Source organism: Nerophis ophidion, linkage group LG08, assembly GCF_033978795.1.
Source record: "Nerophis ophidion isolate RoL-2023_Sa linkage group LG08, RoL_Noph_v1.0, whole genome shotgun sequence".
In the NCBI taxonomy this organism is placed as follows: Eukaryota; Metazoa; Chordata; class Actinopteri; order Syngnathiformes; family Syngnathidae; genus Nerophis; species Nerophis ophidion.
The window spans coordinates 16,448,329-16,475,845 of record NC_084618.1 but is presented as its reverse complement, the minus strand read 5'-3'; the positions used below and the strand labels follow the sequence as shown (position 1 = coordinate 16,475,845).

General features: G+C 41.5%; 1 protein-coding gene across 1 annotated transcript in view; it reads left to right on the top strand.

Moving 5' to 3' along the window:
- The window catches only part of LOC133557418 (tenascin-like), a 172,866-nt gene extending 145,388 nt beyond the window's left edge, over positions 1 to 27,478 (top strand). The window contains exons 17-31 of the mRNA XM_061907865.1: positions 4,925 to 5,197; positions 5,275 to 5,547; positions 6,975 to 7,283; positions 8,026 to 8,298; positions 8,538 to 8,660; positions 8,845 to 8,988; positions 9,048 to 9,167; positions 9,231 to 9,374; positions 12,750 to 12,880; positions 12,947 to 13,079; positions 13,148 to 13,299; positions 13,355 to 13,451; positions 22,617 to 22,778; positions 25,130 to 25,293; positions 27,162 to 27,478. Coding sequence (XP_061763849.1) covers positions 4,925 to 5,197; positions 5,275 to 5,547; positions 6,975 to 7,283; positions 8,026 to 8,298; positions 8,538 to 8,660; positions 8,845 to 8,988; positions 9,048 to 9,167; positions 9,231 to 9,374; positions 12,750 to 12,880; positions 12,947 to 13,079; positions 13,148 to 13,299; positions 13,355 to 13,451; positions 22,617 to 22,778; positions 25,130 to 25,293; positions 27,162 to 27,260 — 2,597 coding nt within the window. The 3' untranslated portion in view covers positions 27,261 to 27,478. The remainder of the gene's footprint in view (positions 1 to 4,924; positions 5,198 to 5,274; positions 5,548 to 6,974; positions 7,284 to 8,025; positions 8,299 to 8,537; positions 8,661 to 8,844; positions 8,989 to 9,047; positions 9,168 to 9,230; positions 9,375 to 12,749; positions 12,881 to 12,946; positions 13,080 to 13,147; positions 13,300 to 13,354; positions 13,452 to 22,616; positions 22,779 to 25,129; positions 25,294 to 27,161) is intronic.
- The last annotated feature ends 39 nt before the right edge of the window (positions 27,479 to 27,517 follow it).

Below are 27,517 nucleotides of genomic sequence, written 5' to 3'. Positions count from 1 at the left end.
TTTTACTTACGAAGCTGCGGTAAAATAACCATTTTAAAATGGTAAATAAACAGTGGGTACTTTCTTTTACATTTACTGGAATATAATGTTTAAAAAATGTGTCGATTCTATGTTTAGAAAAATGGTGACTGGAATTTCACTGTGAAATATACAGGTATTTTTTTGTTGCAGTGTACGTAAAAAAAATATATTTATTAATAAAATTAATCGGCAAATACGTTAATTACTCACTGTTAAAATCGGCCCTCTGCTGGCAGTGATGTGGCCCTCGATGAAAAGGAGTTTGACGCGCCTGCTGTAGAGTTCTCGAGTCAAACATGGTAGTTGTTGGCCGAAATGGGGGCAGAGCTTACATCCATCCTAGCATCAGTATATGAAATTGTACAGTAGGCATGGGTCGGTATGAGATTTGTGCTATATGATAATAAATGGCATAAATATACTAACTCATAGTACCTAAAAATCCATATTAAGTGGTACTTTTGTGTGTATTTAACTAAAAAAAAAATATTTTTGATAATGAAATAAACATTTGTATGTGCAAACGCAGTTGTTGGCAGTAGTGTATACTTTATGTTGTGTTGATCAGGTCAGTCTTTGCGGTCTTTTGCACCTTAAAAAGTGTTGATCCTGTATGTATTGTGCTAATTACGCACTAGAAATATTTTTTCATTTCATTAACAAATTTGGAATGGAAACGGCCATGTAAAATCGCTAATGCTAGTCAGTAGCATGTCAATAGCAAAGCCAACATAAATTTATTTTTTGTCCATTTCTTTGTTGACATTGGACATTTTTGCATTACTTAGAGGGAGTTTGGCTGAGTCCGCTCTCAGTGCTGCTGGAGTGATCACCAAGTGGTGGATTTTACGCGATTCGAGACCTGGTCGGATTGTCGGGATTCGGTCGGTGCCAAAAAGGGGTACCAGATTCAATACTCTTCCCTAACGCTATTTAAATACAGCTCTTAAATGTGTATTTTTTTAAATTATTTTTTTAAGTCCTTATTGGGAAAAAAATTTGAAAAAATAATTTTCAGTCAAGGGGTTGTATGTGTATTTATTTATTTTTAATTTTTTTCCCATGATGCGGCTCATTTTTATTTGACAGTTGTTGAAATATCTTGTGTGACATCATGCACAAAAGTGCACTTTATCTGTTTTTTTTACTTATTTATTTATTTTTATAATTTTTTTCATTTTATTTTTATTGAGATCCAGCCGCAGACATTCCTATCCATTACATCATATTCACATACATCATATATCTGTTGTCTGCCCTAAATGTGAAAATAGTTTTTGTTTATATCCCAACCATACCACCCCCCCCCAAAAGAAAAGAAAGAATCAGCGAAAAAAAACAATTAAATTAAATAAACAAAAAAAAGTAATAATAATAGATTAATAATAATAATAAGAAGAAATACAATTTTAAAATATGAAAAGATACAAATATATATATACATATATAGGGAGTATTTTTTTTTTTTTTAAGCCGTACAATAAATAAATAATAAATATATATATAAATCTAACAAGAACACCCCAGGCCTAGTTATTGTCACCACTAGGTGCTTTAGTACAAAATATATATTTTTGAAACGTTTATATTTTTCAAGTTAACGGATTATATCGAATACAAATTGCTTGTCAACCTGTGCACATGCACAAACGGTGAACATGAAAAAAAGAAGCATTAAAGTCTTTCTCCAATTTAAAAAAAACAAACAAAAAAATAAATTTTCCAATCCAAACTGTACGTTAAACCTACTCGCCGCAATATGACGACAGGAAGTGAATTTCCGTGACTGGACGTGACACACCCACATTTTTTATATATTATTAAAAAAACACAAAACATTTTTATAAATTAAAACAGACGAATGAAAACATAATTAAACACTCAAATAAAAATAATAATATACATTGTGCGGCTATCTATTTATTATATTTAATTTTCGGAATAAAACTTGGTTATACGTGTGTATGAGTATTTGGGGAGCAATACCGTAATAACACAGATAGACAGACAACATTCACACACTATGGACCATTTAGTAATGCCAATCAACCGATCCCCAGGTGCATGTCTTTGGAGGTGGGAGGGGCCTATCCCCAGGTGCATGTCTTTGGAAGTGGGAGGGGCCTATCCCCAGGTGCGTGTCTTTGGAGGCAGGAAGGGCCTATCCCCAGGTGCATGTCTTTTGAGGCAAGATGGGCCTATCCCCAGGTGCATGTCTTTGGAGGCGGGAAGGGCCTATCCTCAGGTGCGTGTCTTTGGAGGTGGGAGGGGCCTATCTCCAGGTGCATGTCTTTGGAGGCGGGAAGGGCCTATCCTCAGGTGCGTGTCTTTGGAGGTGGGAGGGGCCTATCTCCAGGTGCATGTCTTTGGAGGCGGGAGGGGCCTATCCCCAGGTGCACGTCTTTGGAGGCGAGAGGGGCCTATCCCCAGGTGCACGTCTTTGGAGGCGGGAGGGGCCTATCTCCAGGTGCATGTCTTTGGAGGTGGGAGGGGCCTATCCCCAGGTGCACGTCTTTGGAGGCGAGAGGGGCCTATCCCAAGGTGCACGTCTTTGGAGGCGAGAGGGGCCTATCCCCAGGTGCACGTCTTTGGAGGCGGGAAGGGCCTATCCCCAGGTGCATGTCTTTGGAGGCGAGAGGGGCCTATCCCCAGGTGCACGTCTTTGGAGGCGAGAGGGGCCTATCCCCAGGTGCATATCTTTGGAGGTGGGAGGGGCCTATCCCCAGGTGCATGTCTTTGGAGGCGGGAGGGGCCTATCCCCAGGTGCACGTCTTTGGAGGCGAGAGGGGCCTATCCCCAGGTGCATGTCTTTGGAGGCGGGAAGGGCCTATCACAAGGTGCGTGTCTTTGGAGGCGAAAGGGGCCTATCCCCAGGTGCAAGTCTTTGGAGGCAGGAGGGGCCTATCCCCAGGTGCACGTCTTTGGAGGCGAGAGGGGCCTATCCCCAGGTGCACGTCTTTGGAGGCGAGAGGGGCCTATCCCCAGGTGCACGTCTTTGGAGGCGGGAAGGGCCTATCCCCAGGTGCATGTCTTTGGAGGCGGGAAGGGCCTATCACAAGGTGCGTGTCTTTGGAAGCGGGAGGGGCCTATCCCCAGGTGCACGTCTTTGGAGGCGGGAAAGGCCTATCCCCAGGTGCGTGTCTTTGGAGGCGGGAGGGGCCTATCCCCAGGTGCACGTCTTTGGAAGCGGGAAGGGCCTATCCCCAGGTGCATGTCTTTTGAGGCGAGAGGGGCCTATCCCCAGGTGCATGTCTTTGGAGGCGGGAAGGGCCTATCACAAGGTGCGTGTCTTTGGAGGCGGGAGGGGCCTATCCCCAGGTGCACGTCTTTGGAGGCGGGAAAGGCCTATCCCCAGGTGCGTGTCTTTGGAGGCGGGAGGGGCCTATCCCCAGGTGCACGTCTTTGGAAGCGGGAAGGGCCTATCCCCAGGTGCATGTCTTTTGAGGCGAGAGGGGCCTATCCCCAGGTGCATGTCTTTGGAGGCGGGAAGGGCCTATCCCCAGGTGCACGTCTTTGGAGGCGGGAAGGGCCTATCCCCAGGTGCGTGTCTTTGGAGGCGGGAGGGGCCTATCCCCAGGTGCATGTCTTTGGAGGCGGGAAGGGCCTATCTCCAGGTGCATGTCCTTGGAGGCGGGAAGGGCCTATCCCCAGGTGCATGTCCTTGGAGGCGGGAAGGGCCTATCCCCAGGTGCATGTCTTTGGAGGCGGGAAGGGCCTATCCCCAGGTGCCTGTCTTTGGAGGCGGGAGGGGCCTATCCCCAGGTGCACGTCTTTGGAGGCGGGAGGGGCCTATCCCCAGGTGCATGTCTTTGGAGGCGGGAAGGGCCTATCCCCAGGTGCCTGTCTTTGGAGGCGGGAGGGGCCTATCCCCAGGTGCCTGTCTTTGGAGGCGGGAGGGGCCTATCCCCAGGTGCATGTCTTTGGAGGCGGGAAGGGCCTATCTCCAGGTGCATGTCCTTGGAGGCGGGAAGGGCCTATCCCCAGGTGCATGTCTTTGGAGGCGGGAAGGGCCTATCCCCAGGTGCCTGTCTTTGGAGGCGGGAGGGGCCTATCCCCAGGTGCACGTCTTTGGAGGCGGGAGGGGCCTATCCCCAGGTGCATGTCTTTGGAGGCGGGAAGGGCCTATCCCCAGGTGCCTGTCTTTGGAGGCGGGAGGGGCCTATCCCCAGGTGCATGTCTTTGGAGGCGGGAGGGGCCTATCCCTAGGTGCATGTCTTTGGAAGCGGGAAGGGCCTATCCCCAGGTGCACGTCTTTGGAGGCGAGAGGGGCCTATCCCCAGGTGCACGTCTTTGGAGGTGGGAGGGGCCTATCTCCAGGTGCATGTCTTTGGAGGTGGGAGGGGCCTATCCCCAGGTCCACGTCTTTGGAGGCGGGAGGGGCCTATCCCCAGGTGCATGTCTTTGGAGGCGAGAGGGGCCTATCCCCAGGTGCATGTCTTTGGAGGTGGGAGGAAGCCGGAGTACCCGCAGGGAACCCACGCAGTCACGGGGAGAACATGCAAACTCCAGACAGAAAGATCCCGAGCGCGGTATCGAACCCAGGACCTTTGTATTGTGAGGCAGACGCACTAGGCCCTCTTCCACCGTGCTGCCCGATTTAAACACAATTAAAAGTAATCTAAAATCAATGCGGTGACGGACAGGGAGCCAGTGGAGTTAAGCCAGGACGTTTTCATATCACAGTCTAGCTTTTAAAACCGGTTACCGACCCATGCCTACTCTCTAGATTTCTCTTTCAAGGCCTTTTTGAACCCAAGCCGTACCGACGCTCAAACCTTTGTTCTTAAAAAACATTTTTTTGATCAGCTTCGTGGGGATGACAGGCCGTCGCCTAGCTTGTTACAACCAAGGTGACGCTGCTTAGTTTCAAACCAATGCATATATTTCTCTCCCCTCTCCGTAGCTGAAGAGCCCGATTTGTCCAGGCTAGTTGTTTCTAACGTTACCTCAGACAGAGTGTCTCTGTCGTGGCGGGCGGGCGACAAGGCGTTTGATAACTTTGTAGTTGAAGTCAGAGAGTCTGCTTTGCCCTCGCAGGCGATGGGCCAGGCATTGCCCGGCCACGTGCGCTCCACGGTCATGGCCGGCCTAAAAGCCAGTACACGCTACGACCTAAAGCTGTACGCCAGCGCCGGCGGCCGCAACACCCAGCCTTTATTCGCTGTCGCTACCACAGGTAGGACGCCGCCAGTGACTAACCGAACGCTCGCCATTCATGCAAGACTGAACCGCCATCTTCTTCTCTCTGTTCAGAGGACGCCCCCCTGTTGGGGCCCCTAGCCGCTTCATCCCCGAGTCCGCATAACCTCACCTTGACGTGGAGCACTGCGTCGGGCCACTTTGATGGCTTCGTTATCCGAGTCGCTGACTCGGAACAGCAATCAGAGCCGCTGGAGTTTAGTCTTCCGGGTGACGCCTTGAACTTAACCGTCTCAAACTTGATGGACGCCACGGGCTATAACGTTGAACTGTACGGGCTTTCTCACGGGCGCCGCACTCCTTCGGTGGTAGCCCATGCCTCCACAGGTATACTTCACTCACGTGCATGACTTTTAAAGTGCATGAGATTGTTCACGCTAGCATCCAGGAAGGTGTGACCCAGAACAGGCCAATCTTTCAAATATCACAGCTGAGATGTAGATCCTTGTAGGACAGGGGTCGGCAGCCCGCGCCATGCGGCTCTTGGATCACTCTGATGTGGCTCAGCTGCATACTTGCCGACCCCCCTATTTTTCCGGGAGGTTTTCCGGATTTCAGTGCCTCTCCCAGAAATCTCCCCCAGGATAACATTCTCAGATTTTCACCCGGACAACAATATTGAGGGCGTGCCGTAATGGCAATGCCTTAAACGTCCTCTCGACCATGTCGTCGCGTCCGCTTTAATACTATGCTACAGTATCTGAGTGCCTTCATCTAGTGTGCGGCTGCTGACTCTACGCGCAAGCGACTGCAAGGCATACTTGTTCAACGGCCATACAGGTTACACTGAGGTTTGTGATATAAACAACTTTAATACTCTTACTAATATGCGCCACACTGTGAACCCAGACCAAACAAGAATGACAAACACATTTCGGGAGAACATCCGCACTGTAACACAACATAAACACAACAGAACAAATACCCAGAATCCCATGCATCCCTGACTCTTCCGGGCTACATTATTCACCCCCATTACCGCCTCCATGCGCCGGTTGAGGTGGAGGGGTTGGGGAGGGAGTTTGGGATACATAGGATTCTGGGTATTTGTTCTGTTGTGTTTATGTTGTGTTACAGTGCGGATGTTCTCCCGAAATGTGTTTGTCATTCTAGTTGGGTGTGGTTTCACAGTGCGGCGCATATTAGTAAGACTGCTAAAGTTGTCTATACCACAACCTTCATGGCTGTTGAACAAGTATGCCTTGCAGTCGCTTATGTGTGTCTGCAGAAGCCTCATACAAAATGTGAATGGGCTGGTAAGCTGTTTGTTACGGTTGTAGAGGGCGTTAAACGCATTGTCATCATAGCACGCCCTAATTATTGTTGTTTGGGTGAAAACCAGCAGACAGTCGAGAGAATGGTCGCTCTGAAACTCGGTAGTCTCCCGGAAAAATTGAGATGGTTGGCAAATGTGATTTTGTCAAGCGGCATTCAAATAAATTACATTTTCAGATTAAGGTGCGGGCCGCGTGTCTGAGACCTCTGGTTTATACATAGCACAAAGCCAAAAAAAAAACTTTGTACGCTGTGTTATTTCATTTTAAATTTCAAAAGAGTCTTGTGGCTCCCGTAGTTTTCTTTATTTTGTGAAACGGGTCAAAATGACTCTTTGAGTGGTAAAGGTTGCCGACCTCTGTTGTAGGAAGTAAACTTAGGATGTAGGCAGTAAACCTAGAAGACAGTTTTCTGATTTGCTTTTGCTATCCTTCACACGCAACTCCAAACCCACCACCACTACCACCACCATCCCCCAGTTCCTTTGCCCAAAGTGGAAAACTTGACCGTTTCGAACGTCACCCCCTTCGGCTTCCGTGTGTCATGGGGGGTGAAGCAGCGGCAGGCCCGGGAGGAACCTGCGCCCTCCGGTGGCCGTTTCAGTTACTTTAACCTGGTGGTGACCGACTCGGGCTGGCTGCTGCCGCCCCAGGAGTTCTCAGTGCCGGGAAACCAGAGCCACCTGGACATCTGGGGGCTCATTACCGGTATAGGCTATGAGGTCAGGCTGACGGGCGTGTCAGAGGCGGGGCTCCGCTCTCGGCCCCTCACCACTGTGGCTGTCACAGGTATCCACCGCTGGGAGCCTAACCTCGAATCCTGGTGCAACTACTGTGCAATGATGCAACTCTGAAGCTTCAACTTCACAACCTGGCAGGCATAAAAACCACAACACATGTATTGAATTGTTTTTCTTAGAAGCCCTGCCATGTTCTGCTGCTGAGGCTTCAGCACAGTATTGCCTCCTAAAACCACATTTATGACTCGTATGAATCTTTTCCAGAATCCTAAGCACTCTTCCCGTTTCCTTTCATCCGTCTCGCTCTGACGTGGTCTTGGGAGCACATGCGAGGCTCCCATCTGTTTCGACTTTTGAAATAAGAGTCAGCTTGTTAGTTTGTGTTCCGATTTGACCGCGTGTTTTCCCTCCGATGCCTATGTCACGGTTTACACTTCAGTTTGGTGGATTCCACAGTTTGACGTCGCAAACCTATCAGAGGAAGGAAAACACAAACACGTCAGTTGATCTAACTTCTGTTTGTTTGCCTTTTTGAATGTGCCGGCGGGAGGACGCATGGCCTCCCAGCAGATTGACCTTTAACTGACATGAAGAACGTCTCTGAAAACTCTTCCGTTCCTTTCATCCCCTTTCTTGGTTGCCATGACTGCCTTGAACTAACAAACCCAAGCATCTTGGTCAAGGAATGCGGTATGGAAGGACCAGCCTAACCCGTCTTGCTTGAATTCTTTAATCCGAAGTCAAGGACTGATCCCAGCAACCGTCGACAATGTTGTTTCCCTTGTGGCCAGAGGCGGAACCCGAGGTGGACCACCTTTTTGTGTCTGACATCACCGCTGATGGCTTCCGCGTGTCCTGGGCGGCGGATGAAGACCTCTTCGACCGATTTGTCATCAAACTGCGGGACAGCAAGAGGTCCGGACGCCCTCAGGAGCACGTTGCCGCCGGAGACGAGCGAACCAGGCGAATCACTGGACTTGTGGGGGGCACTGAGTATGAAATTGAGCTGTACGGCATATCTTTGGACCACAGATCCCAACCGATCTTTGGTGTAGCTCAGACAGGTACATCAACCGCATCAGGCCTGGGTCCACTGGGTCTCTACTAACTTCACTGACCTCTCAGGACTGGATCCAATGGGTCTGCACTAACTTCTTGGTCCTCTCGGGACTCTATACTAACCTCATCCGTACACTAATCGTTTGTGTCACTCTGAACCTCGGCCGAACCGACGGGTACCATCTCTCTTTGGACAGGTTTTTGGAGTTCCAACTAACCTGTAAACCCTTCTTCCTTCCGCCAGGCCTGATGACACCAAAAGGCCTTCGTTTTTCTGACGTAACCGACTCCTCGGCTGTCGTCCATTGGTCCATGCCTCAGTCGGCAGTAGACAACTATCACATCACATACGGGCCCTTTGAAGGAGGTAGGATCAGTGTACTCAAAGTGTACTTTAAGTTTGATTCGACTTAGGACTGATGTAACATCTAGAACGATACAATTCAGGGTTGGTACACAAACTCTTAAAAGAACAAATACGCTGATTAGCCATGGATGTAATACTTTCCAGTGTTAACAGTCCCTGCTAGAGTGACTCTGCTTGTGCCTAGGAAGCCCCATGGCGGTCACTGTGGATGGCGACGTCCTCCAGGCCTTACTGCCCAACATGAGTCCCGGCAGGGTGTACCAGGTGACCGTCAGTGCCATGAAGGGTCTGGAGGAGAGCGACCCCAGTGCTGACTCCGTAACCACAGGTAGGCCTGGTAGTACTCACGCTGCACTGGGTGGACGCTCACGTCTTTTTCGTCTTAAGCTTTGGACCGACCTCGAGGTCTGACCGTGATGAATGTGACGGACAGCTCTGCTCTGTTGCTCTGGCAACCGTCCGTGGCCCTGGTGGACGGATACGTGGTCACGTACACCTCCGAGTCAGGTACTACATGAATCCATCTGTCACCCGACGGGCCTCAATGGACCGCACGATTTTGTCTTACAGCATCTCCAGTCGTAGAGCGTGTTTCCGGAGCTACGACAGAGTTAGCCGTGGGGTCGCTGGCTGCGGGAAGTCTCTACACTGTGGAGCTCTTTTCCACCAAAGAGGCTCAGAAGAGTGCGTCTATTGGAACAGAATTTACCACTGGTAGGGAAACGTCTGGTGCGGTACTGTTTTCTGAGGTGATCTCGAAGAAATGTTGCAATTGTCAACACCATCAAAGCAAGCATGTTAGGTCGAAAAGTAAGGCTTCATTCACTCTTCCAAAGTGCGCTAGCTTCATGCTAATTTACATTGGATTTCCAATAGACAGGCTACTTTTAGCATTAGCGATTTTACATGGCGATTGCGATGAATGTTACAATAAAAAAACAGCTGTTGTGTAAGCGCAATACTTACAGTATTAACACTTTCTAGGGCGCAACATAACGCATTCAACTTTGTGCTAATGTCTTATGGATTGATTTCTTAAAATTGCAAACTATACCAAAAAATATATTTAGTCCAATTGTTTTGTTTAGTTTTTTTGCACCAAAACCTAATTTAATAGCGATAACTTTTTAAACCTTTTTAAAATGGCAAAGTAAATTAAATAAAAACTGAGTCCAATAATATTTTTTGCACCAACATCTAATTTAATAATAAAAAGTTGTTCAACTTTTTTAAAACGGCAAAATATATCAGATATTTAGTCCAATCATTTTTTGCACCAAAATCTAAATTATTTAACAAGCGTTTTAAAGTTATTAAATGGCAAAATACACTACATAAATATTTAGTTAAATCTTTTTTTGAACCAAAATCTTATTTAATAATGAAAATGTTCTAAAAAAAAATACAATTACAAAATGTACCACATAAATATTTAGTCAAAACATTTTTTTTCACCAAAATCTGATTTAATAATTAAAATGTTTTTAAAAAAAATAAATAAATACAAGTACACAATATACCACATAAATATTTAGTCCAATCTTTTTTTGCACCAAAATCTAATTCAATAATGGACATGTTCTAAAAAAAAAAAAAAATACAATTACAAAATATACCACATAAATATTTACTCCAACCATTTTTTTCACAAAAATCTGATTCAACAATGAAAATGTTTTTGTTTTTTAATATAAAACATAAATATTTGGTTCAATCATTTGTTGCACCAAGACATATATTAATAATGAAAATGTTTTTAAAAAATACAATTACAAAATATACCACTTAAGTAGTTTGTCCAATAATATTTTTCACAAAAACCTAATTTAATAATGTAAATTTTCTACAAAAAAAAATAAAAAAAAATACAACTACAAAATATACCACATAAATATTTATTTAAGTCTTTTTTGCTCCAAAATTTAATTTTATAAGGAAAATCTTCAAAAAAAAATATACAATTCCAAAAGATACCACATAAATATTTAGTCCAACCATTTTTTTCACCAAAATCTAATTCAATAATGATTTTTTTTAATATACAACATAAATATGTAGTTCAATCATTTGTTGCACCAAAACCTAATTTAATAATGTAAATATTCTAAAAAATATATATATACAGAAATTATACTACATAAATATTTATTTGAATCTTTTTTTGCACCAAAATCTAATTTAATCATGAAAATGTCCCAAAAAAATACAATTACAAAATATACCACATAAATATTTAGTCCAATCATTTTTTGAAACAAAATCTAATTTAATAATGAAAGTCTTCTTAAAAAAATACAATTACAAAATATAACACATAAATATTCATAATTTTTTTTTTTTGCACCAAAATCGAATTCAATAATGAAAATGTCTTAAAAAATGTAATTACAAGATAAACCAAACAAATATTTATTTAAATCTTTTGATTTAAAGAATCGAATTCAATAATGAAAATCTTATAAAAAAAAAAAAATAGTTTTAAATATACCACATAAATATTTAGTCCAATCATTTTTGCAACAAAGTATAATTTAATAATGAAAATCCGTCGAAAAAATACAATTACAAAATATACCACGTAAATATTTATTTGAATCTTTTTTTGCACCAAAATCCAATTTAATAAGGAAAATGTCTCAAAAAAAATTAATTACAAAATAAACCAAACAAATATTTATTTAAATCTTTTTTTGCACCAAAATCTAATTCAGAAATAAAAATGTTTAAAAAAAATAAATAAATGAATACAAATACAAAATATACCACATAAATATTTAGTCCAATCATTTTTTGCAACAGAATCTGATTTAATAATGAAAGTGTTCTTAAAAAATACAATTACAAAATATAACACATAAATATTTATCAAATTTTTTTTTGCACCAAAATCTAATTCAATAATGAAAATGTCTTAAAAAATGTAATTACAAAATAAACCAAACAAATATTTATTTAAATCTTTTGATTTAAAACATCTAATTCAATAATGAAAATCTTCTAAAAAAATAAAAAACAAAATTTAAAATATACAACATAAATATTTAGTCCAATCATTTTTGCAACAAAGTATAATTTAATAATGAAAATCTTCCCAAAAAATACAATTACAAAATACACCACATAAATATTTATTTAAATCTTTTTTTGCACCAAAATCCAATTTAATAATGAAAATGTCTTAAAAATTTTTTATTACAAAATAAACCAAACAAATATTTATTTAAATCTTTTTTTGGACCAAAATCTAACTCAAAAATGAAAATGTCTTAAAAAATGTAATTACAAAATAAACCAAACAAATATTTATTTAAATCTTTTGATTTAAAAAATATAATTCAATAATGAAAATCTTCTAAAAAAAATGTTTAAAAATATACCACATACATATTTAGTCCAATCATCTTTGCAACAAAGTATAATTTAATAATGAAAATCTTCCCAAAAAATACAAAATACAATTACAAAATATACCACATAAATATTTATTTGAATCTTTTTTTGCATCAAAATTCAATTTAATAATGAAAATGTCTTTAAAAAATAATTACAAAATAAACCAAACAAATATTTATTTAAATCTTTTTTTGCACCGAAATTTTATTCAAAAATTAAAATGTTTAAAAAAAATTAATAAATACAGTTACAAAATATACCACATAAATATTTAGTCCAATCATTTTTTGCAACAAAATATAATTAATAATGAAAATCTTCCCAAAAAAAAAAAAGTACAAATACAAAATATACCACATAAAGATTTAGTCCAATCATTTTTTGCAACAGAATCTAATTTAATAATGAAAATATTCTTAAAAAAAACTAAAACAAATACAATTACAAATTATACTACATAAATATTTAGTCCAATCATTTTTTTTGCATAGCAAATGAGACTTAAATGTAATAATAATAATAATAATAATAAAATAACACACACAAAATTTCCCCAAAAATGGTACCTTTTGAGTACCAGTATCGATGCCTAGATGGCAGGAATTGGTACCGTATGGCTTCAGATGTGAGCGGTACCCACCGCTTCATTCATGCCTAATTGGGGACCTCGCAGTAACGATGCAGACTTATTTCCAGATGTGGACCCTCCCCGAGATCTGGCGGCCGTCAACATCGAAGCAGACAGCGCCACTCTAACCTGGAAGCCTCCGCAGGCCTCCGTCAGCGCCTACGTCCTCACCTTCTCCTCAGCGGACGGCTCGGCCCGGGTACCAGACACGGGCTCTTAATAAAGCGCAGGACGGAATACTGAAGTGTGCTTTTATTTCTTCAAGGAGGTGACGCTGAGCCCCACCGCCTCGTCCTACAACATGGCCGAGCTGGCCAAGTCCACGGAGTACACGGTCCGAATGCGGGCCGTCGCCGGAGACGGGAGGAGTCGCCACGTGGCCACGGTCTTCACCACAGGCAGGGACTCCGGCCGGAGTGCGCGGCCAGTGACCGAGTTCTAGATGCATCTGTGTGTTGGCTTGCAGACGGAGAGCTGCACCGACACCCCAAAGACTGCGCCCAGATCTTCCTGAACGGAGAGACGGCGTCGGGCGTGTACACGGTCTACGTGGGCGGCGTGGACAGCCAGGCCATCCAGGCGTACTGCGACATGGAGACTGACGGCGGGGGATGGACGGTGAGAGGACACCGAAACGGCGTCAGGGCTCGACTCACCGCCGTCCCTTTTCCAGGTCTTCTTGAGGCGTCAGAACGGCAAGCTGGACTTCTTCCGGAACTGGAAGAACTACACGGCTGGGTTCGGGAACGTGGACGACGAGTTCTGGCTGGGTGAGCACATCTGCTTTAGTGCATTCTAGGGTGAGCACATCTGCTTTAGTACATTCTAGGGCAGGGGTGTCAAACTCAAATACAGAGTGGGCCAAAATTCTAAACTGAACAAAGCCGCGGGCCAAGGCTGAACAAATGAACCTTTTAATAGGGACCCAAACAAGTTTTGCATTGAATATTGAACGAGCAAGGCTTATATAACTTTATAGTGACATGCAAAATCGATTTTCAAACAATAATTAAAGCTGCAAGCAGCGTTGGTCGGGTCCGCCTTTGGCAGCTGCCAAGCCCTGGTCTAAGTCAGACCAACATAGAGGTTTTTATTTCATGTCTCCACGACATTTCTAACAGAAGTTACATGCAGTTTTGTCTGGGTTTTTTCCTAGGGGGCGCTAGAGCGCAATTTTGATTTTTAGGGTTTTGTTTTTTATTAGATGGCAATTTTCGCCAGTCCTGATGTGTGTGTAAAATTTGATGAGTTTTAAAGCATGGTAAGGGGATCAAATTACAGATCGGCGTTTCTGGATGTTGTTGATAAATGGCTTTCGCTTTGTATAGTAGAGCTTTAACTTGCACTTTGAAGCATTTTAAAGGGGTCAAATTACAGCTCAAAGAGGCAAAAATTACATTTTTTAGGTAACTTTGCGCGTAAAATCAAAACCGGAGCAGTAATCAAAACTCTGTTCAATACTTTTAATCAAAAGGGTTCAATCTCTCTGCTGTGCGAGTTTGAAGCCGAAACGACAAACGCGCTCAGAGGAGATAACTTTTGAAAAAAGGTGACGGGTGTTAACAAAACTTTTATTTTGAAGGGGTAATTTTTAACTTCCTGTTGATTTTTGCTGAAGGATGTCAATTTTAAAATGTAGGTCTAAGTGAGACCTACATAGAAGGTTTTGTTTCATGTCTTTCCGGCATTCCTACCGGAAGTTACAAGCAGTTTTGTCTGTGTTTTCTTCCTAGAAGCATTTTTTTCTGTGTTTTATTAAAAAATTGCGGAGTGTTTTTTTTGTTGTTTTTTTTTCATTAGATCGCAATTTCTGCCAGTCCTAATATGTGTGCCAAGTTTGGTGAGTTTTGAAGCATTTTAAGGGGGTCAAATTACAGCTGAAAGAGGCAAAAAATGCATTTTTTGCGAAAATTTTGTTTTGAAGGGGTTTTTGCCAACTTCCTGTTGATTTTAGGTATAGAAGTTTCTAATGGGGAATCTAGGTCTAATTCAGTCCTACATAGAGGTTTTTGTTTCATGTCTCTACGACATTCCTAACGGAAGTTACAAGCAGTCTGTTTTTCTTTCCTTCCTAGGGGGCGCTAGCGCGCAATTTTGATTTTTCTGGTTTGGCTGCCTAATAAGTTGGGAAGGCATGCCAGACCGATGTGTGTCAAATTTGGTGAGTTTTGAAGCATGTTAAGGGGGTGAAATTACAGCGCATAGGTGCGGAATAAAGAAGGAAAGAAAAAATAATAAAACGCACCAGTTTCAATAGGGTCCTTGGCCCTAATAATAATAATAATTTAAAAATATCAATGGTATATTAAATAAAATTTAAATAAAAAAATGTAATGCCTCTTTCCTATTTGTAGCTTCCTGATGTAAGTATCAACATTAACTTGGTGGGGTTTGGTCAGGGGTAGGGAACCTATGGCTCTAGAGCCAGATGTGGCTCTTTTGATGACTGCATCTGGCTCTCAGATAAATCTTAGCTGACATTGCTTAACGCGATAATTATGAATAATTTCGCTGGTAATCACAGTGCTAAAAATAACGTGCAAAACATAAAACATTCTCATGCATTTATATCCATCCATCCGTTTTCTACTGCACCTGTTCAAGAAGTCGCATTAATGGTAAGAAGTATTTTATGTCACGATTACGGGGGGGGGGGGTTGCAGCTTGCTGCGGGGTCGTTCTCCCAGGAAGGCAGACGGACTACTCGGGACATGGCATTTAGGTAAAAACATGATTTAATTTTAACTAAAAAAATATACGAACAAAAATCGCTCACAGGGGAGGCACAACTTGGGCTAAAGAACAAAGCTAACGCATAAACAGACTAAGAACGTAAATCAAACAAAACTTACCTGGCATGGCATGAAGCACGAAACTATGGCAAGGCATGAAACAAGGAGACTGACTGGCAAAGACGAGCTTAAATACTGCCTCTGATTAGTGCTCGGGAAGCAGGTGAGCGGGCGTTTTGTCCACCAGAGACAGGTGGACAAAATGAGTAACCAAGGAAACCAGACAAGGGAGTGGAAAAAAACAGGAACTTAAAGAGTCCAAAGGACAAACAGCGCATGGCCAAACAAAAACATGATCAACAGATATGACATTTTATTTATTATTGGTTAGCTTCAGAATAACAGTGTTATTAAAAAGAATAAGAGACTTATTATACTCTAAAAAAAGTTGGTTTTACTTAAAAATGCACGCATTTAGTTGTATTCAGTTTTAAAAAAAATATGATATGGCTCTCACGGAAATACGTTTTGAAATATTTGGCTTTCATGGCTCTCTCAGCCAAAAAGGTTCCCGACCCCTGGGTTTGGTGGTAGCGGGGGGTGCATATTGTAGCATCCCGGAAGAGTTAGTACAGCAAGGGGTTCTGGGTATTTGTTCTGTTGTGTTTATGTTGTGTTACGGTGCGGATGTTCTCCCTAAATGTGGTTGTCATTCTTGTTTGGTGTGGGTTCACAGTGTGGCGCATATTTGCAACAGTGTTAAAGTTGTTTATACGGCCACCCTCAGTGTGACCTGTATGGCGGTTGACCAAGTATGCATTGCATTCACTTGTTTGTGTGTAAAGTCCGCATATAGTATGTGACTGCACAATGTTTGTATGGAGAAAAAGCGGACGGGACGACAGGTTGTAGAGGACGTTGAATGCAGTGCCTTTAAGGCTTGTTTGGGTGGAAATCAAGAGAAATTCGGGAGAATGGTTGCCCCGGGTGATTTTCGGCAAGGGCACTGAAATTCGGGAGTCTCCCGGGAAAATTGGGAGGGTTGGTAAGTATGAGTATTAGTGGTGAATGCGGTGTTATAATGTTAATTTGATATTGCCTCAAGGGCCATATTAAATTACACGGTGGGCCAAATTTGGCCAATGGGCCAGAGTTTGACACCCATCTTCTAGGGTAAGGGTGTCCAAAGTGCGGCCCGGGGGCCATTTGTGGCCCGCAGCTAATCGTTTACCGGCCCGCCACAAATTCTGCAAAAATTGCAAAATTAATAGTATTGCAAAAATTAAAAAAAATATATTTAAAAAAGTGGAATGAGGTGAAATCTAATGAGAAAAAGTGGCAATGTTGACACAAAGCTGCCATACAAGCAGTTTTTTTCCTTTTGTCTTTATTTTCTTTATTTTTTTTCCATTGCCCAAAAAAAAAAGGACAAAAAAAAAATCTATGTTATAAAGAATTATTACTTTAAAAATTGTGAGGACTCTTCTTTGGCATGGTAATACTGGCGTGGTTTTCCCGTGGATGCGTCGAAGCAGAACACAGCATAGGTAAGATAAAGGGTATTTATTTAAAAACAAAAGGCTATGAACAAAAACACTGGTGTAAAGAGAAAAGGTAAACAAAAGACGCCAGCGTGAAAGCTAGGATAAAACACAAGGAAAACTAAAACTTGGTACGAGGACACAAAAGAGTGAACAAAAACATTCAGCATGAAAGCTGGAAAATAAAGTGGCTTAGTGTGAGAGCTAGCGAGAAAATACATACATAGAATGATGAGAGTCGTCACTGTTGCGCGTGGGCAAATTAGGATCCGAGAATGAGTAAACAGAAAAGGTGAGCTTAAATAGGAGGGTGAAAATTAGTAGCAGGTGTGCGGGGCGAGACTAACAGGTGGACTGATGTGTAACCATAGTGATGGACAAAAACCGGAAATAAACGGGTCAGACTGAGAATGAAAAAACAAACATGTGAAGATCAGAGCAGCAGATCGCAACAAAATTATCACTTTAAAAATTTTTACGTGGAAAAAAATATTGCATATGTTGTGTGGTTGCCAAGGGTGTAACGGTACGTGTATTTGTATCGAACCGTTTCGGTACGGGGGTTTCGGTTCGGTACGCGGGCCTACCGAATGAGTTTGTAAGCAAAAGTCTTCACAAGCTGCTCTGCTTTCTGCCTCTGTCTGAGCACCCAGCATTGTCCCACCCACACAACCATCTGATTGGTCACATACAAAGCCAATCAGCAGTGCGTATTCAGAACGCATGTTGTCAATGCTTCAGCGTCGAGCAGATATTCGTTTAGCAGGGGAGCAGCGGACAGGGTACTCTCCCCAAATGATAAAAAACACTTACCAGTCACAACTATTACAAACATCACTATGAGCCCGTTGACCTTCTAGGAACTTAAACTGCAGCTCAGCTAGCTCACAGTATATGCTTGAGGTGAAGGCTAATTAGCTTTTAGCGTAAAATTAGCTCATTTTGCTGTGTGTGTGCGTGTATGTGTGTGTGTGTGTGTATTTTAGGTGCAGCAAACCCCTGTCTGTTATTTCATTGAACTCCTATAGTCTCTCCTATTGCTATTGTACTATTTTTTCCAGCTATAGTTACATGAATCATTAGTAATGTAGCAGCCTAGTTTTGAATGGCAGGGTCCCTGCTATCACATGTTGATAAAAATATAACATTTACATAATAAAAGTCCACTACAGGCTTCCCCAATGCTGTAATAAATTAAGCATGATGAGTTGACTTGAAACTGTTTAATGTTGCACTTTTTATATGTAGAAGAAAGGTTTTTTTCATTTTATTTAATCAAAGCAACAAGTTGAGGCAGTTTAATGTGGATTAACGTGGGCAGAATTATTATAGTGTTCCCAATGTTAAAAGGATAAAGTCGTTGTTTACAAATTTGGTAAATAAATAACCCAAAAATTTATATTTTGTTGTTTTCTTACTGTGCCGAAAATGAACCGAACCGTGACCTCTAAACCGAGGTACGTACCGAACCGAAATTTTTGTGTACCGTTGCACCCCTAGTGGTTGCCACATAAAAACATCAAATTTTTACAAAAGAGCATAAAACAAACAAAATAATAGTTCAGACTTAAAATCGACAGATTTATCAAAAGTTGATCTTGAAATTTAAGTGTTAAAAGTAAAAATAATAATAATAATAAAAATGCATCACTTTATGAGTGGGGAACCTTTCGGATCTCAAATATATTTAGTAGGATTTTATTTAACTTTTCACTGTGATTACTCAAAAATATAAAATAATTAAAATCAATGGTGTCCTGCATTATTGATCTTTGAGGGCTTTTATTGCTAAATAAAAGAATTCTCCGGAAGGAATCAATAAAGTACTATCTATCTAGCTAAATACTGCATATTTCAGTTTTACTATAAAAAACTAAGTTGTCTTTGACAGAAAAGGCATAAAACCTTATTTTTTTTACTTCATATCAACCTCAAGTTGATATAGAGATTTACTGTTAGCATTAAATAAAAAATAATAAGAAGAATTTGACTGATTTTTAACATTTTAGTGACTGAGACTCTCTATGCTCCCCAGGAGCCCTCAGGATTAAAAAAAAAAAAAATCCATATATTTTGTTATGGTTTGAAAATGAAAAATATCAAAATGCGCCCCACATGCTTAAAATTTTCCGTGTTCGGCCCTCTGTGGAAAAAGTTTGGACACCCCTGTTCTAGGGTTACTAGTATAGTATCGCGGTACTAGTGAACCAGAAGGGTACTATACTCTGTTTGGGAAGTACACTGCAAAAAGTCAGTGTTCAAAAACAAGAAAAAAAAAAAAAAAATTTTTTTTTTAACTAAGCAAAATTATCTGCCAATAGAACAAGAAAATTTGGCTTGTCAAGACTTTCCAAAACAAGTAAAATTAAAGCCGACTTTTGCTGGTGTTCCCTGCCTTTACCCATCCAACACATCTTTACCTGCACTTTACCTACCTTCCCTGCATCCTGGAGTCACACTGTTGCTTCTTTCTTTCACCCATACATGCTGGTGCTTCCTGCCATCTCCCAGACAACATATCTTTGCCTGCACATTACCTACCTTCCCTGCATCCTGGAGTCACACTGTTGCTTCTTTCTTTCACCCATACATGCTGGTGCTTCCTGCCATCTCCCAGACAACATATCTTTACCTGCACATTACCTACCTTCCCTGCATCCTGGAGTCACACTGTTGCTTCTTTCTTTCACCCATACATGCTGGTGCTTCCTGTCATCACCCAGACAACATATCTTTTCCTGCACATTACCTACCTTCTCTGTATCCTGGTGTCAAACTGGTGCCTCCTTCTTTCACCCAGTCAACATATCTTTTCCCGCACATTACCTACCTTCTCTGTATTGTGTGGTCACGCTGGTGCTTCCTGCTTTTAAGCGGCCATCTTGAGACGGCAGCAGAATCAGCGCAGCGGTTCATTGAAGGCTCGTAAAATCAAAACCGGAGCAGTTAGAAAAACTCTTTGCGCACCTTTTAATCAGAAGGGTTCAATCTCTTTCCTGTGCGAGTTTGAGGCCGACACAACAAACGCGCTCATAGGAGATAATGTTTGAAAAAAGGTGACCGGTTTTTACAAAACTTTTGTTTTGAAGGGGTAATTGCCAACTTCCTGTGGATTTTTGCTGAAGGATGTCAATTAATGAAATGTAGGTCTAAGTGAGACCTACATAGAGGTTTTTGTTTCATGTCGCTACGACATTCCTACTGGAAGTTACAGGCAGTTTTGTCTGTGTTTTCTTCCTAGAAGCAGTTTTGTCTGTGTTGTATTCCTAGGTGGCGCTAGAGCGCAATTTTGAGTTTTGGGGTTAGTTTTCTTGATTAAATCGCAAACTTTTCCAGTCCTGATGTGTGTGTCCAGTTTGGTGAGTTTTGAAGCATGTTAAGGAGGTCAAATTAAAGCTCAAAGAGGCAAAGGTGAGTGTTTTTACAAAACTTTTGTTTTGAAGGGAGAATTGCAAACTTCCTGTTGATTTTTGCTGAAGGATGTCAGTGTATGAAATCTAGGTCTAAGTGAGACCTACATAGAAGGTTTTGTTTCGTGTCGCTACGACATTCTTACTGGAAGTTACAGGCAGTTTTGTCTGAGTTTTCTTCCTTGGGGGTGCTAGAGCGTTTTGGGGTTAGGTTTTTGGATTAAATGGCAATGTTCGCCAGTCCTGATGTGTGTGTCAAATTTGGTGAGTTTTGAAGCATGTTAAGAGGGTCAAATTACAGCACAAAGCTGCGGAATATTAATAAAGAAAGAAATAAAACGCTAGAAATTCAATAGGGTCCTTTGTCCCAAAGGGACATTTGGTCCCTAATTAGTTAACCTCAATGAACCCGAAAACACCTTAAAATAAGTATATTCTCACTAATAGCAAGTGCACTTTTCCTGGCAAAAGGGAAAAAAATAGACCTTTTTGCTTAATATGTTGAAAAATGGTGTGTTTCAATGTTATAAGGAAGAGGTGCTTCAAGACATGGCTAGCTAACATTTGATGAATAAAGCTAAGTTTCTTACAAGTAGCATTATCACTGGAGGACAAGGAATAGCTAAACATGCTTCACTACACACCGTTGGAGGATACAATAGCTCATTGCTAACAAAAACTAGCACTCCTGAATGTACACAAATACCATGGCTGGATCTACACCTGACATCCACTGTAATGATACCAAGTACAGGAGCGTATCTAGTCGATACTAGTATGATTACATCAATATCGTCACAAAATCTGTTTTAAAATGTATATTATGTTTATAAACTCAGTAAAAACGTCCCTGGACACATGAGGACTATGAATATGACCAAAGTATGATCCTGTAACTACTGTAAGTTTCACACAAGTACTATTATCACTGGAGGATGAGGAATAGCTAAACATGATTCATTACACACCGTAGGAGGATACAATAGCTCACCGGCGTCACAATGTAAACAAACACCATTGTTGGATTCACACCTGACATCCACTGTAATGATACCAAGTACAGGAGCATATCTAGTCGATACTAGTATGATTACATTGATATCTTTTAGCATCACAAAATATCTTTATTTATATTATGTTTATGAAGTCAGTAAATACGTCCCTGGACACACGAGGACTTTAAATATGACCAATGTATGATCCTATAACTACTGTTTGTTTCACACAAGTATTATTATCACTGGAGGACGAGGAATAGCTAAACATGCTTCACTACACACCGTAGCTCACCGGCGTCACAATGTAAACAAACACCATTGTTGGATCCACACCTGACATCCACTGTAATGATACCAAGTACAGGAGCGTATCTAGTCGATACTACTATGATTACATTCATATCTTTTGTAGCATCACAAAACATGTTTATTTATATTATGTTTATAGAGTCAGAAAATACATTCCCTGGACACATGAGGACCTTGAATATGACAAAAGTATGATCCTGTAACTACTGTAAGTTTCTTACAAGTATTATTATCATTGGAGGATGAGGAATAGCTAAACATGCTTCACTACACACCGTAGCTCATCGGCGTCACAATGTAAACAAACACCATTGTTGGATGCACACCTGACATCCACTGTAATGATACCAAGTACAGGAGTGTATCTAGACGATACTACTATGATTACTTTGATTTTTTTTTAGCATCACAAAACATGTTTATTTATATTATGTTTATAAAGTCAGTGAAAACGTTTCTGGACACATGAGGACTTTAAATATGCAAATGTATGATCCTGTAACTACTTTAAGTTTCTTACAAGTATTATTATCACTGGAGGACGAGGAATAGCTAAACATGCTTCACTACACACCGTAGCTCATCGGCGTCACAATGTAAACAAACACCATTGTTAGATCTACACCTGACATCCACGGTAATGATACCAAGTACAGGAGCGTATCTAGTCGATACTACTATGATTACATTGATATCTTTTTAGCATCACAAAACTTGTTTATTTATATCATGTTTGTAAAGTCAGTAAATACGTCCCTGGACACATGAGGACTTTAAATATGACCAATGCATGATCCTATAACTACTGTTTGTTTCACACAAGTAATATTATCACTGGAGGACGAGGAATAGCTAAACATGCTCCATGTACCCTATGATTTTTTTTGTTAAAATACTAGTACGTTCTCCAACCGCCTTCCCAATATTGAACCCCGACTGCGGCAGGTCTCAGCAATCTTCACAAGATGACGTCTGGCGGCCACTACGTTCTGCGCGTGGACCTGAGGGACGGCGGCGAGTCGGCCTACGCTCAGTACGACAGATTCACCATCGCGGAGCCCAGGACGCGCTTCAAGATCTACATTGGGGCTTACAGCGGCACGGCAGGTAAGGACCTCGTTTGGAGGATCTCTTAAGTCTGAGGTGTCCAAGTGGTTTCCACTGAGGGCCGCTTCTAACAGGGAATACTATTATTACACAATTTTTTTAACGCATTTTATTAGTAGATTTTTTAAAAAACTAAAATGTTAAAAAAAATATGGTAAGATGCAATAATTTTGCTTGAAAAAATAGTGTATGTTACTGTAAATGGAAAAACACTACTGCTCTTTTTATGGTTAAAAAATGCAGTTCAGTTGCCGGGATTTTATTGTAAAATGTCAACAAAAAAAATTGTCACTGGAAATAATTTAAAAAATGCAATTTTACAGTAACATTTTGGCACCCGATCTGCCAGTTTGTTTTTTGTTTTTACCGCAAATCAACAGGTGTAGACTTTTGGGTGTATTACGGTAAATGCCAACACGGCACCACAGTTTATTAGTTAAAAAAAAAGTACTGTTTTTATGCATCTCATTAGATTTTTTTTAAACTAAAATGTCAAATAAAACATGCCAAAACGTGTCATTTATCATAGCACATATGACAACAAAAGCGGGTGAAAATCAGTGGTATTCAGTGAGCTAAGATGAATTAAATAAGCTAAAATGGAGCGGATCACCACTCCAAGATGGCGGCCCCGCGTCTCGTCAGCGCCAGTAGGCAGTAGCGCTCCATGCTGCGTACCCTTAAAAGATGTCTATGGTTGAAAGTGCCTTGACTTTTATGTGAATGATAAATGTATGTTTGTTGTACAATAAAAAATTTAAAATAATAATAAGGTTACTCAGGTCACAGGACAATACCGGAACTATTGTAAGAGGAACTTAAGGGCGGGGGACGCAGGATATGATGACGTGTTGGTGTTGGACACCCGGAAGTGGAAGAAGAAAGAGCGGGAATAAAAAGCAGGGAAAGGACAATACGTTTTCTCTGTGTATTTTTAAGCTTAGAGTGAAGAAAGAATGAATGAATGAAAGAAAGAAAGAAGTTTCTGCCCAATGAATTGCACTGAGTGGAGCGGAGCGGATCCCCACTCCAAGATGGCGGCCCAGCCTCTCTTCGGCGCCAGTAGGCAGTAGCGCTCCATGCTGAAAATGTTTAAGGTTGAAAGTGCCTTGACTTTTATGTGAATTATAAATGTCTGTTGTTGTTTAATATATACAAAAAAAGGTCACAGGTCACAGGACAATACTGGAACCATTGTAAGGGGAACTTAAGGGCGGGGGACACCGGATATGATACCATGTATTGGTGTTGGACACCCGGAAGTGGAAGAAGAAAGAGCGGGAATAAAAAGCAGGGAAAGGACAATAAGTTTTCTCGGTGTATTTTTAAGATAAGAGTGGAGAAAGAAAGAAAGAAACAAAGATTCTGCCAAATGAATTACACTGAGTGGAGTGGATCACCACCCCAAGATGGCGGCTCAGCGTCTCCAAATGAATTGCACTAGGTGGAGCGGATCACCACCCCAAGATGGCGGCTCAGCGTCTCCAAATGAATTGCACTGAGTGGTGCGGATCACCACTCCAAGATGGCGGCCCCGCGTCTCGTCAGCGCCATTAGGCACTAGCGCTCCATGCTGCGTCTACTTATAAGATGTCTATGGTTGAAAGTGTTTTTATTTATATGTTAATTATAAATGTATGTTTGTTGTTTAATTTAAAAAAAGGTTTCTCAGGTCACAGGAAAATACCGGAACCATTGTAAGGGGAACTTAAGGGCGGGGGACACAGGATATGATGACATGTGTTGGTGTTGACACCCGGAAGTGGAAGAAGAAAGAGCGGAAAGAAAGATAGAAAGATGCTTCTGCCAAATGAATTGCACTGAGTGGAGCGGATCACCACCCCAAGATGGCGGCTCAGCGTCTCCAAACGAATTGTACTGAGTGGTGCGGATCACCACTCCAAGATGGCGGCCCAGCGTCTCGTCAGAGCCAGTAGGCAGTAGCGCTCCATGCTGCGTCTACTTATAAGATGTCTATGGTTGAAAGTGCTTTGATGTCTATGTTAATTATAAATGTATGTTTGTTGTTTAATTTAAAAAAAGGTTACTCAGGTCACAGGACAATACCGGAACAATTGTAAGGGGAACTTAAGGGCGGGGGACACAGGATATGATGACATGTGTTGGTGTTGGACACCCGGAAGTGGAAGACGAAAGAGCGGGAAGACAAAAGAGCGGGAATGAAAGGCAGGAAAAAGACAATTCTCTCAGTATATAATTAAGCTTATAGTGCACTAATTAATAAGCCATTTATCTAAAAGTGTTTGTGTGATGATAAAACTTTGCTGCACACGTCTTACGAAGCTTTTTGACCACTTTCCCCCTAAATGTGAACGCTTCTTGACCGCCAGGCGACTCCATGACGTACCACCAGGGCCGCCCCTTCTCCACCTACGACAACGACAACGACATCGCCGTCACCAACTGCGCGCTGTCCTACAAAGGAGCCTTCTGGTACAAAAACTGCCACCGCGTCAACTTGATGGGCAAACATGGCGACACCAGCCACAGCAAGGTACGTAGGCCCCCGCCCAACCCCGCTTGACTGATTGATTGATACTTTTATTAGTAGATAGCACAGTTCACTACATATTCCGTACAATTGACCACTAAATGGTAACACCCCAATAAGTTTTTCAACTTGGTTAAGTCGGGTTCCACGTTAATCAATTAATGGTAAAAATATATACTATCAGCATAATATAGTCATCACACAGGTTAATCATGATAGTATATAAATTGAATTATTTACATTATTTACAATCCGGGGTGTGGGCTGAGGATCTTTGGATGATATCAGTACTTCAGTCATCAACAATTGCATCAACAGAGAAATGGACATTGAAACAGTGTAGGTCTTACTTAGTAGGATATGTACAGCCAGCAGAGAACATAGTGAGCTCAGATAGCATAAGAGCAAGTAAATACATTAGAAGTACATTTGATTATTTACATTAGGTTATTTATAATCCGGGGAGATTGGATGTGAATGGAGGAGGGTATTAGTAAAGGGTTGAAGTTGCCTGGAGGTGTTGTTTTAGAGTGGTTTTGAAGGAATATAGAGATGCACTTACTTTTACACCTGTTTTGAGTGCATTCCACATTGATGTGGCATAGAAAGAGAATGATTTAAGACCTTTGTTAGATCGGAATCTGGGTTTAATGTGGTTTGTGGAGCTCCCCCTGGTGTTGTTCTCTGTTGTCCTCTGTGTTTTTTATACACTTTGATTTCTATTTTACTGTTTTAATTGATTTTACCCTTTAAAATAGTTTTTAATCATATTTGTTTTTATATTGTTTTTATTGGTTTTATATTTATTTATTTTTTGTTTTCATTCAGTCATTGGTGGAGCATAATATATATATATATATATATATATATATATGTGTATATATATATATATATACTTTTTAATTTTATTTTTATTTTATTTATTTATTTTTTTACAATTGTTTTTAAGGGACGGCGTGGCGCAGTGTAAGAGTGGCCATGCGCAACCCGAGGGTGACTGGTTCAAATCCCACCTAGAACCAACCTCGTCACGTCCGTTGTTTCCTGAGCAAGACACTTCACCCTTGCTCCTGATGGGTGCTGGTTGGCGCCTTGCATGGCAGCTCCCTCCATCAGTGTGTGAATGTGTGTGTGAATGGGTAAATGTGGAATTAGTGTCAAAGCGCTTTGAGTACCTTGAAGGTAGAAAAGCGCTATACAAGTACAACCCATTTATCATTCATTTATTTAACATGGCTGTGCAGCACATTGGAAACATTATTGTTGTTTAAATGTGCTATATAAATAAAGTGGATTGGATTGGATTGTGGTCATGGCGGCCTTTTACGTTAAGGAAGTAGTTCGACATGTACTTCGGTATCAGGGAGGTGTAGCGGATTTATAGACTAGGCTCAGTGCAAGTTGTTTGACTCTGTCCTCCACCCTGAGCCACAAGTGGGTTGGAGTGAGGTGTGATCTGGGGTGGAGGTCTAAAAGTAGCCGGACTAGCTTGTTCTGGGATGTTTGGAGTCTACATTTGAGGGTTTTGGAGGTGCTGGGGTACCAGGAGGTGCAAGCGTAATCGAAAAAGGGTTGAATGAGAGTTCCCGCTAGAATCTTCAAGGTGCTTTTGTTGATCAGAGAGGAGATTCTGTAGAGGAATCTCGTTTATTGGTTGACCTTTTAGATTACCTTGCTTGCCGTTTTATCACAGGAAAGATTGGCCTCTAGAATGGAACCTAAGTAGACATTGTTATCATCTTTCCCGGTGATAACAATGTCACCCACTTTTATAGTGAAGTCACTGACTTTAAGGAGGTTGATATGGGACCCAAATAGGATGGATTCCGTTTTACCTAAGTGACCCCCTCATGACGTCCGCTCCTCCGCAGGGCGTCAACTGGTTCCACTGGAAGGGGCACGAAACCTCCATCCAGTTCGCCGAGATGAAAATGCGGCCGGCCGACTTCGGGAGTTTCCAGACCAGGTAAAAAAAATAGTAAAAAATGGTCTTTGCCACGCTCAGAGAGGACGGCTGTGCTAGCGACCTGACGACACATTTGGACACACTTCAAAGGCGCTAATTAGTCACACACAAAAAACATTTTTATCAACTTTATGGTGATTTAAGTATTATTGAAATTGTTGTTAATGTCACAGGAGACGTAACTGCCGATACAAATAAACATTGTTTGCCTGAAAACAGAAACAGTGCGTGGGTCACTTTCGTCGGCGGCCAGCAGGTGGC